The sequence below is a fragment of the Drosophila miranda genome (assembly GCF_003369915.1).
Source record: "Drosophila miranda strain MSH22 chromosome Y unlocalized genomic scaffold, D.miranda_PacBio2.1 Contig_Y3_pilon, whole genome shotgun sequence".
Classification (NCBI taxonomy): Eukaryota; Metazoa; Arthropoda; class Insecta; order Diptera; family Drosophilidae; genus Drosophila; species Drosophila miranda.
This window is the reverse complement of record NW_022881625.1, coordinates 1,356,180-1,368,489: the sequence shown is the minus strand read 5'-3', so window position 1 is coordinate 1,368,489 and position 12,310 is coordinate 1,356,180. Positions and strand designations below refer to the sequence as shown.

Below are 12,310 nucleotides of genomic sequence, written 5' to 3'. Positions count from 1 at the left end.
GGGGTCCCACGACGGCGGCCTCATCTACTCCGCACGGCTATGTGCCCTATCCACGTGTCTGCTGCAACATACCTACACACGCGCACATCCAGCATCAAATAGTTGCGCAAAATGCATAATACGCTGCTCCCGACGAAGATGACGAATTATGCTGCACCAGTACCTGAAACTAGAATTAAATTAGATTAAACTATTAATAATTGACCATTTTTCTCTAATACTTATCTTTGAGTAACCAAGTTTCTTTGTACTTTTGTGTGGACGTTGACATGCAATGACTGCATCTTTCAAGAGGCGATGCAGTTACTGCACCGTCAAGTGGCCCGTGTGACACCAGCAGAAGGCTGTGACGCGCGGATCCCAGGCAAAACGCAGCCCTCCTCCCGCCCAACCGACCGAGGGGCGCTGCCGCATGACGCGCGGTGCGTAGCCGAACCAAACGCGAACATGCAAGAAATATAGCTATTAGACTAACATTCGAGGAAAATTAGTACTAAACTTACTAAGAAAATAAGCATGCAATCAAAGTACAAATACCACTACAGTTACTAATTAACAGAAAGGTGTGTAAGGATTAATAATTTAATAAGAGGAAGAGAATTAGTGGTGGATATAATATGGTAGAGGGAATTATAATCCGAGCATAAGACCCTAAACGGTTCATGCAAGGAATAATTCGATCTACAAAGTGGAAGGAACAACGGTATAAAATTTCTAGTCAGTCTAATAGGAATCGTGAAGTTTATGCGGCTCAACAGATCAGGGCTGTCTATGTCACCCCTGATCAAGTTGTGTATAAATATCACACCAAGCATTTTTCTACAGTTAACTAAGGATGGGAGGTTTACTAATAGTAGTCTACAAGAGTAAGATGGGAGTCTTACACCCGCATCCCAGTTAAGGCCCCGCAGAGCAAAGAGTAAAAAGTTTTTCTGTACTGATTCTATACGGTCCTGGTGTACTTTGTACTGAGGGCACCATACACAGGAGCCGTATTCTAAGATCGGACGAACAAGCGAGGTATAGAGAGTCTTTGTTATATAGGGGTCGTCAAATTCCTTTGACCACCTCTTTATAAACCCAAGCACGCTCATGGCCTTATTTACCATGGTAGAAATGTGTTCGGAAAACTTTAACTTGGGGTCTAACATAACACCCAGATCATCCACCAGGGTAATTCTCTCAAGAGAACCACCAAATAGGGTGTAAGGAGCCAACAAAGGGCTAGAACGATGAAATGTCATAACTTTGCATTTCGAGGCATTAAGGTGTAACAAGTTTGCACAACATCATGACTGAAAGTTATTGAGATCGGATTGCAAGCGAGAATGAAATGAAATGTCCTTGTACTGGACACAGAGTTTAACATCATCCGCATACATAAGTACTCGAGAGTATGTTAATACTGAAGGTAAGTCATTAATAAAGAGTGTGAAGAGTAAGGGGCCTAGATGGCTGCCTTGTGGTACTCCCGAAGAAACCTTTACTGGGAAAGAGAGGGAGTTTTTGAAGAGGACTCTTTGAGACCTAGAACAAAGATAGCTAGAAATCCATCTCAGGAGGTTGGGCGGAAACCCTAAAAGGTCAAGTTTATGCGCTAAAAGGGAATGGTTTACAGAGTCGAATGCTTTACTAAAGTCGGTGTAAATAACATCCGTCTGTAAGTTACCTTGAAAGCCTTTAATAATGAAAGAGGTAAACTCTAACAAGTTCGTGGTGGTTGATCGCCGCCTTATAAATCCATGCTGAGTTGGAGATATAAGTGACTTGCAGAGATGTTGCAAGTGCGGAGTTAAAACCTTCTCAAACATTTTAGGAATAGCGGATAACTTTGCTATACCTCTATAATTTTTTGCATCAGACTTGCTACCTTTTTTATGGAGAGGAATTATAAACGATTCCTTCCAGATCGGGGGGAAGCAAGAAGAATCAATGGATAGGGTGAATAGTTTAAGCAAAGGTCCACACAGAGCCTCGGCGCAGTACCTGAGTACACAACCTGGAACCCCGTCTGGACCCGGTGAAAACACCGGCTTAACTAGTCGAAGATCATGAAGTAGGGAACATTCATTTAACAAGGGACTGAAAATGCCGTTCGACCTCGGTAAACCGTATGGGTACGGGTGACCAGAGTAGCTTTCCTCAGAATAGGTGGTTTGGAAGAATTGGGCAAAAAGATCGGCAATTGCCTGATCATTATTTGCCGACGTATTACAAAATGATAGCGAGGATGGGTGTGCGGACGTTCTACGCTTACTGTTTACGAAGCTGTAAAACTGTTTAGGGTCCTGAGAAAAACGTATCCTGCATCGAGATAGGTAGTTCTTATAGCATTGAGCATTAAGAACTGAAAAGTTTGACCGAGCTAATACATAGCGAGAGTGAGAAGTAGGAGAACCCACTTCTTGAAATTTTTTATATAGTCTTGATTTTAAGTTTTTTAGACTGGATAACTCTTTGGTAAACCAAGGGGGTTTTCCAGATCTAGTCGGACAAGAAAGCGGGACACAAGAATCGAAAAATGTGCCAAGAGCATTGTAAAAAATGTTTGTGCCTTTTATGATATCAGTGCACAAGTACAAAGCGGACCAATCAAAATCTCTAATGAGGTTATTAAGCTTCGCAAACTCGGCTTTACGAAAGCAGCGGACACGTTCGGGCAGCCTACTCGACCGATCCAATACAGTTGGTCCTATATCTAGCGACACCTCGAAAGTAGGGTGGTAGGCGTCTTCAGGTATAGTGAGCGGAAGGGCTCGGGTTAACAACACTATGGTCGGATCCGATACAAAGCACAGATCAAGCAATCGACCCAAGGAATTATTCACATGGTTGACTTGAGACAGGGATAGGTCAAGCAAGCCGTCAACAAAGTCATGTCGTGACATGGGCACTAGGATACTAGACTCGTTTACCGAAGAACAAACAGTTCCTGGCAAGTTGAAGTCACCAAGAACTATCATACGATCTTTATCAGATAGCGAGGAAGAAACAGCGGTTAAAGCGGACAAGTGCTGCTCATAAATTGAAATATCCGAAGAAGGTGGGATATACGAGCAAGTAATGAATATAGCGAAAGCGGGAAGAATCAGTTTTACACACAGGAATTCCAGTTCCTGTTGAACTTGGACTGTGAAGTGTTCCGACGTGAAGTAAGAGTCCACTGCAATTAGAACCCCCTGCCCGTCGAGACGAATGGTCCTTTCTAAAAGTTGTGTACCGACCTGCCAAAACCTCGGAACTAAGAATGTCCGGCTTTAACCAGGTTTCAGTAAACACAATAACGTGGGAAGCAAATGCAACACTATCCCGGAAAAGAATGCTGAGCTTACTACGCAAGCCTCTTACATTCTGATAGGTTACTAAAAGAGAAGTTAGTTTTTTGGAAAGGTGGAAGCAAGACGGGAAGTTGAGGAAGAGGAAGTTGAGGTTGAGGTTGAGGGTGGCACACTGGAAAGGTTTGGAAGGGATATGGGGGGCCTATTCTTCTTCTTAGCCTTAAACTCCTTCACCACCAAATGCTCCGGCCAAAATTTGGCGGAGCAAATGGTGTCAAATTGAGTTGGGGAGATGCTTATCTTAAACGAGGCTATCTCCCTGGCATAAGAGAAGTTAAATTTCTCCACCTTTAAACCCACGGCTTTTATTTTGCTTTGAATAAAAGCAATTACATCATTAGATGTGAGGTCAGGGGCCAGCCGTGAAACAAAAACTTGTCGTTTTGGTGGGACTCCCACCAGTGGTTTAGTCACCACAGGCCTAGTACCTGTGGTGGCAATATCCGGAGGTCCGGAAAGTCTATTTACTGGTGGGATCGGTATAGACGGGACAACTAGCGAACTTGCGGACACCACGGACACGGACGCTGCAGACGTACTTGGCTGCACATTCTCCGAGGCGATGAATTCGGCTACCGAATCTGCGTCGCCAGCAGCTGTCGTTGCCCTTGGAGTGGCAAACGAGATCAACTGCTGCGCACTTGGAGTGGTCGGAGTCAGTTTTTCGGCGGCGCACGGCTGAGTGACGGTTGGCAATTGCAGATCCCGCGGAGTGACCTTTTTGCGCCTCGGAGACTCATTCAGCAGTTTTAAACCGCTAAACTGAGCCTCCATGGCTAGGAGCCGATCGTATTGGTTTTTAAAACCAACGGTCAGCTCCTTAAAGCCACTCCGCGTCTGCCTCATGAAAGCCACCATGTCTTTCTCCACCGCACGGCATGCCTCGCAACTGTAATGCAAGCCATTACGTTTGGCTATGGCATCACTCACGAGGCCAGAAAATCCAGCGCATTTTGCGTGCACTACGCTGTCGCAGAGCCAGCAGGGGACATTCGGCTGATCGTGGGTGATCTGCTTCTTACAGCTTTTTTTGGCACAGACCACAGCGTATTCCATTTTATTTTATTATTTATTTATATATATATACTATTATTTGCAAAACAAATTGGTATCAGACCAATGTGCCAGACAACGCTCAAAGCGGAATTGGTAAAAAAAAGAGAGCAGAGTGGAGAGCGGTTATAGCGAGAGCTACTAAGCAGAGAGCGCTATTGCTCAGAAAGTTTAAAGAGCGAGAGAGAAAGAACAGTTATTGAAGTTGAGGTGATAGCGAGAGAGTGATAAAACAACAAAAGCTACCAGACGAGAGCGGACTGCAATGCAATGTAATGCGTACTCACTCACTGCAACAACACAAACACAAGCACAAGCACAAGCCGACGCCGAAAAATAAAAAGTTAAATAATGTTTTAACACAAATCAAAAGGCATGCACTCGCGTAATAGAATAGGTTTCCAGATTGTTGTCTGGTTAGGAAGTAAATTTAGAATTTAGTTAGGAAAACACCGGCTGTTTATTCAAAACAAAAGGAAAAAAATGCGGAGCGCAAAACAAAAACACGTCTGATCACTACGAAAGATACGAAAGATTTTTTGATTTACCACCTGTTTGTATAAATGTACGTCAATTGTTGCGAATGTCAAAATAAGGCTGCCTGACTGATAGAATGTAAACATGTTTCTAGATGTTAATGTTAATGTTAATGTTAACAGCCCGCCAATTTTAAAATCACATTATTGTTGTGAGTCAAGCTTAAATGTAAATTGCCATGTCCTAGGTAATAAGAAAAGCTGGAAATAAACTCCGTCAGTAGCAAAACTGGCGGGCGAGGGTGCGCAACGTAGGCGTGCACTTGCATCTAAATTACCTCGAAAAAAAAAAAAAAAAGAATCGGAAAAATATCAGCTGGAGTCCCGCAGGGTAGTGTACTTGGGCCAATACTATACACGATCTATGCCTCGGACATGCCCATGCCTCACCTCATCCCTGACAGCACTGGCTTCCATCCAGAACGGGAATCAATGCTGCTGTCCACGTATGCCGACGACACGGTGATAATGAGCGCATCTGCAATCCCAAATGTGGCAGTCAAAAATAACCAGCGGTACCTACAACACTTCTCTATATGGGCCAAGAAGTGGTGCATTAACATAAATGCAAAAAAAACCGGACATGTAATATTCACACTGAGGACAATTAGATCAACGGACTTAAGGCAAACGCCGACTATAAATGGACAGGCTGTGCCACTTGACAAATCACACACATATCTGGGCATAAAAATGGACAAAAAACTCACCCTAAGCTCACACATCACGACGCTCTGCACAAAACTCCGATCAAGAGCGGCCAAACTGGAGTGGCTTGCTGGCCCAAAAAGCCGGCTGCCTAACGAAATCAAGGCTATCGTCATCAAGCAGCTCATCATACCCATTTGGCAATATGGTCTTCCGGTTTGGGGCGCACTTACATCCGATTCCCAGCTGCGACGGGTGCAAAGCCTACAAAATAAAATCATTAGACGGGCAATGAAGGCGACAAGGTTCACCAGGAACGATGTCATAAGGCAGACTCACAATCTAGACACAATTGACGAAGTGTTCCATGCGGCAAGTGGGCGCTTCGCCAACTCCTTGGTTTGCCATGTCAATCCGGAGGCTCGGAAACTATTACTGCAGCCGTATGAGCCACAGCGATTGCAGAGGCCACGATATCTGCAACAGCTGCTCCAACACTTCCGCCCGCTGCAGCCTCAAAATCAGGATCGGAGCAGCCATCAACAACAACATCCAGATCCGGCCATCTCCGAGGAATCGCTTCCAGCGCTGGTCCGTCTCGAAGAGGAGGAGCTGAAAAGAAATATACAGGAGGAATCAGACGCCAGGCAATTAAGAAGAATCAAACAACAAAATATCATCAATCCGAACCCCGAAAGGTTCAACGGTTCGATGATAAATTGCTTCAGGAAACGATACCTCAGCGGCCAAACTCCCCGAGAAAGAATAGTGGCTCTTATCTTTGGCCAGCCACTATCTGTCCAAAAGATAATCCTGCCAGATTACGAGGGGGATCCCGATCCAGTGACGCAGCAGCATACCCAGCAGCAGACTCAGCAACAGCCGCAGCAGCAGACTCAGCAACAGATGCAGCAGCAGACGCAGCAGCGGACCCAGCAGCAGACACAGCAGCGGACCCAGCAGCAGACACAGCAAATTCTGGCGAGCAGCAACCTGCAGACGTCACATTATCGTTGCCAGACACGGGCTGCAAGCAGCAGCTCACGCACCCTGGACGACAGCCATCGACGCAATCCGCTAGAGGCACTTCTGGACCACGGACTGGAGCAAGTCCGACGGCGCCTTGAACGGGTGGTCGACGACGACGACGACGACGACGACGACGACGTCCAAATCATTACCGATGACGACGACGACGACGTCCAAATCATCATCGATGTCCAATCCATCTCAGATGACGACGAACACAACAACGACGATGATGCCGGCCGGCACATTGCACACATTCAGTCAGTCATTTCGCACTTTGGTGCAGCAAGTCGCCGATTATTGGGACGCCGCAATCCGGCCGCACAAGTCCAATATTCCTGTGGTGGACATTGTCGTTGTACCTGGTAAATGTAAAAATGACATTAAAATTTGCAAAATTATCCCCTCCACAGAGCAATTTAAAACGGCACAAAATTCACCTGAAGCGTGTACAAACACGCTTGCGACACCGGGCGACACCCCTAGTTGCTCCTCTGATCCTTCCTCATGGGCGTCACCACGGCATCCGGCCTCCAGAAGGGCTCCGCGGACGAGAGGCATCACGGCTGCTGGTTGGCCATGAATGCAAATTTGGACACGCTTGCGCTGCACACATGGCGCATCCGAATCCACGCAGGGGTGGTTTTCCTGCACTTCATGGCTGCTGGCAACCATCGCCACACAAATTTGGCCGAATCCCGGGCCACCTGGAGGACCACGGCGATCGCTCCATCCACTCTGCACGGCGCTGTGCATTGTCCACGTCTCCTGCCGCACCTTACACACGCGCTCATCCAGCGCCGTACGGTTGCGCACCGTGCCAAACACACTGCTCCAGACGACGACGATGATCCAGTACCTGCAAATAGAAATAAAATATAATTAAATTAGATTAAAATGTAAATAATTGTTCAAATATTGTCAATACTTATCTGTTTGTGACCACTTTCTAATTTATGGACGTTAATCCTGTGATTGACACATAAGGGCTGCCAGACCATTAGTTTCATGCTATAATGTTAATGTTAATGTAATGCTAATGTCAATGTAATGTTAATGTTAACAGCCCGCCAATTTTAAAATCGCATTATTGTTGTAAGTTAAGCTTAAATGTAAATTGCCATGTCCTAGGTAATAAGAAAAAGCTGGAAATAAACTCCGTCAGTAGCAAAACTGGCGGGCGAGTGTGCGCAACGTAGGCGTGCACTTGCATCAAAATTACCTCGAAAAAATAAACAAACAGACGCCTGCTGCCTCTGGCCCACGCACTGGGCGACGACGTCCAGAGCAGCCAATGAGCCGTTCCCAGGCACCACAACAGCAGCAGCTACCGCAGCTGCAACAGCAGCCGCAGCGCGAACAACAACAGCGACAGCAGCAGCAGCAGCAGTTTGCCAACAACCGCTCCCGGCAGAAGATGCAGCCGAAACGCCAATCTTTCGAGGGATCCTGCAGCCAGGCACTGTTGGAGAATACGCAGAGGAAGTGACGATGTCACTACTCACCTCGCTCATCCAATCCCAGGCAGTGACGGCAACTCCAGCAGTTGCAGTTACATCGGAAAATCCACCAACAATGGCAGCAGCAACAGTGGTTGCCCCAGCTCCAGCAGCCAGGCGGTCAAAGAAACCACCACGATCACAGCCACCACAAAAAACGTTAGGGCCAACGCCAGCCGCCATTCCAGAGACGGATCCTGAAATGGATGAAGAAAATGATGACGATGAGATGTGGACAGATGACGACTCCATGGATGACATGAGGTACCATCTTGACAACCAGATATCCTGGAACGCTGTGTACTAATTGGACACATCTCTGCCACTGCATTGGATTAAATGACAAATGCATATCACTCGCATGCCACAACAAAAATGAACAACGGACGCTGCCGCCATCAAAGCATTCAGAGTGCCATGTGTACCTGGAATGGAAATACACACACACACACAAACATCCATTACACTTGGGCGGCCGGACCTGTGCCGTTCGAGTTATGTGTGTCGTGTCCGCCATCGTCCTTAGTTGGTGGCCGGATCCAGTGCCATGGCATTCAGAGTGCCCTATGGTCCTGGAAAAGGAACAAAATCCATCAGCCACACATACGAAAAAAAAGGGCTCTCAAAATACTTACCGCCAGCCATTCAGACACACACACACAAACACTTGGGCGGCCGGACCTGTGCCGTTCGAGTTATGTGTGTCGTTGTCCGCCATTGCCCACAGCTGGTGGCCGGACCAGTGCCACTCGCTCTACATTAGGGCCACAATTGCCGACGCACACACACACTCACATCCATTTCACTTTGGCGGCCGGACCCGTGTCGCCACAGTAAAATGTGTGCCATCTACTCCTGGCTCCCAGCTGGTGGCCGGACCAGTGCCACTCGCTCTTCATTAGGGCCACAATTGCCGACGCACACACACACTCACATCCATTTCACTTTGGCGGCCGGACCCGTGTCGCCACAGTAATATGTGTGCCGTCTACTCCTGGCTCCCAGCTGGTGGCTGGACCAGTGCCACTGGTTCTCCAAGAGGGCAGCCACAGCCACAACGACGACGACGAGGTGCTAATTGCACCTACTTCTGACGACTTCGGATGACGCCAATTTCGACGACCAGGGGGGACGACGGGGTCGGCCGGTATGCAACGCAATGTCTTTACAAGCATTGTGTTTTGCTATGCCGGCCGATGCTCCGCTGTTTCTTGTCTTCCCTGTAATTATAGAAAAAAAAGATATAGACATTATTTTAAATTGTTATGTTTATTGTAATATTGTAAACGTAAATCAATTGTACCTGTTTTGTCTCGTCTTTGTTCCAGTGTAGTATCTCTTTTATTACCTGTTTTACCTGTTTTTCCGTCGTCTTCACTCCAGTCTACTACTTATCTGTATTGTTATTTCTGCAAGTGCTTGTCTCTTTTTTTTTATTTTCCACGCAAAGCACCTGCATTGTTTACCTTTTCTCTTTATCTATTCCTCAATTGACTACGTGTTGCAACACTGCACTTTCTGAATTTTCGATCTCATTTCTTTAACCCCTTCTTCCCCCCCCCACCCCCACCCCCATTGTTATTTTCGTAATTAGTGCGGTTCTCCGACACCCCACTACAAAAATATTACAATCTGTGATAAAAATCTTCGGCGGCAACGGTGCTGACAATTGATTATCGGTTTCAAATCGACTTTCAAATCAGCATCAGTTGCCGCCACACCACCATCACTACGGCCTAAATTGAGCCAAAAATGCTAGTCTTCGCATAAAACAATTACGCCCCCTATAAACTGCCCGCCCACATGTACATGCTACATTCCTAGTCGTCTGCCCTCAGCAGGCGGCAAGGGTAGTAGAGGGGACTGAAGACCACACACCGCATTACAGCCAACAAAACATCAAGTTGACGAACTAACAGGGGATTGCAAATCAAATTTTTAAGTTAGGGGGAATTACAAAGGGAAGAGACAGCATACTTTTGAGCGTGGCCCCACTTTACTTTCTTGACTCACACTACACACACACACACACACACTTGACACACTATTACACACACTTGACGAGTCCCCCCTCCCCCCTCTTGACAATTCGTACTTTTGGAGCCTTTTGCCCCGATCGTGGATTGGTCTCGAGTCTGGAACTCTGTCCAAAGGAAAAGTCGTGTCGTGAACGTTGTGGAGTCGAGACGTGTTCGAGGTTTAGTTTAGTCCCTCCGTCAAAGTGCCGAATATTTTGTGTCTCTCTCTTTTTCCCTTTTTCCCAACAGCTGGGCGGCCATTCCCAATCTCACCAGCCAGGAGCAGTTCCAGATCGGCGACTGGGTGGAGGCGGTCCATACCCAGGAACGCCAGCAGCAGCAGCAGACCATTAGCAGCAGCAGCGGTAGTCGCCGGCTTGAGGCATTGGCGGCGTCGGCAGCGGCAGCGGCGTCAGCCAAAGCACCGCAATGTCAAGCCAAGCCAAGCCAAGCGGTACCAAGCGCGCCAATAATTCCGCTTCCCACACTCCAACAAACACAGACACGTATCGATGCACCGTATGCCGATGCATCGTGTGGAGAGAGCCGGAAACAGCAAGGAGCGAGAGAAGGCGCAAAGAGAGAGTGGGTAACGACCTCGTACCAGCGACAGTACGAGAGGGCACTCGAGCAGCCTCTGCACGAACAGCAGCCAACAAAAGATTCGTGTTCAAGTGCCCGTTCGGGAGCGAGTTCGAACTCGGTTCCAAATGCAATGCACACAGCCAATACCACAACCACAACCACAAATACAATGATGACATACATCAGCACACAAGCAGCGACATCAAACACAAAAACGACAACTACAATTACGTCGGCAGCCAGACGACGATGCCTGCTAACAGCAATGTTAACAGGCGGACCCCCCCCACCACCGCCGCCAGAGGAACATCAGCAGCAGCAAACACATCAACATCAAAAACAACAACATCAGCCAACGGCAACAAACACAGCCAATAACGGGCAGCGGCCCGTTCGCCACTGAAGCGCGTCCGCGCCGTGGTTGATGATGATGACGATGATGATGACAGTGATGTCATGGTTGTTGAGTTTGATGACGACGATGACGACGACAATTTGGATGCCAATCATGCATCGGCCAAACGACGACTCCGGGAAAGTACCAACCAACAGGCAAGAAAATCCCATATCCCCCAAATTCAAAACCATCCCCATCATCACCAACAATCAAACCAGCAACAACATCAGCGGACAATTACACAAAATGCCCCTGCCCCCGCCCCTGCCCCTGCCTCTGCCCCTGCCACTGCCAATGCTCCACTAGCTCTACCTCACTCACCTGCAAATGCAACTAGTAGTTGTGGCACAGGAACCCACAGCAGCAGCAGCGGCGGCGGCGTTGGGCTGCTCCAGCTGCCCTCCCTGAGTATGCCCAATGCCAGACAAATTCGGATGCTGCAGCGACAGCACCAACCAACGACAATTATTCCCCCCCCCCCCCCCCCCCCCATCATTCTGCCAGCTGTCCCCGACATTATGCCCATTCTGGACAAGCTGCAGAATGACCCGAGGGTGGGCAACAGTAGCTATCACACCAAGCTCATCAGCCGCAATGGTGTCCGTATCCAGGCCCGCGACATGGCTACCAGGGATGCCATCATGGCAATCCTGGGCGATGGCGGCGGCAACGAGGCGATGACTGGCCACTACACACTAGCACAAGAGTGACCGTGGACAGAGACCGCTGCGGAAGATAACTGCGCCCACAGCAGCTAGCTTCTGTCAGCGACCGCACCTGAGGGAAGGTACTGCCTAACTCCAAGGCGGGATCACTTGCAAACCGCACATACACCTACGCATAAGTTCCATCCCAAATTCACACGCGTGGAGGAATCCCGTGGCCGGGGCGCGGACCCTGGAGGCCCTGAGAGATGTTCCCCCGTATCCTGCTTCGCCGGTGGCACACTTGGCCGACGAAGCAAAATTCGCTACAAGCCAAGGAGCAATGGCTTTCCAAAAAGCCTCAAAGGTGGCCCGAACACCGCCACAAGCAGCTTTAACACCGCCAATGAAGCAGAGCTCGTTGCACAGCTTTGCCAGTGGGGCCACGCAGGACGGCGGCAGGGGCACTGATACTCTGAAGAGGCCGAGGGACCCCCCTACACCATCGAGTAGCGGGAGAAAAACCCCCCCAAGCGAAGCAGGAACTGCTTACAGGATATAGA

At 48.3% G+C, this 12,310-nt stretch overlaps 1 protein-coding gene across 1 annotated transcript; it reads right to left on the bottom strand.

Annotated features, from left to right (window-relative positions):
• Positions 1-6,661: 6,661 nt before the first annotated feature.
• On the bottom strand, positions 6,662-7,524 carry LOC117194381. Its single transcript, XM_033398954.1, has 2 exons — positions 7,045-7,524; positions 6,662-6,966 (listed from the first exon to the last, which is right to left on the bottom strand). The coding sequence occupies exons 1-2, from the start codon at positions 7,358-7,360 to the stop codon at positions 6,902-6,904; spliced, it is 381 nt and encodes a 126-aa protein (XP_033254845.1). The 5' UTR covers positions 7,361-7,524; the 3' UTR covers positions 6,662-6,901.
• Between the last annotated feature and the right edge of the window lie 4,786 nt (positions 7,525-12,310).

What these genes read in the sequence shown, in the direction of transcription:
- LOC117194381 (XM_033398954.1), bottom strand. Translation starts at nt 7,360, where the DNA reads ATGCACAGCGCCGTGCAGAGTGGATGGAGCGATCGCCGTGGTCCTCCA. An exon ending in CGTGTTTGTACACGCTTCAG is followed by an intron (nt 6,967 to 7,044) that starts GTGAATTTTGTG and finishes TACATTTACCAG; the next exon opens with GTACAACGACAATGTCCACC.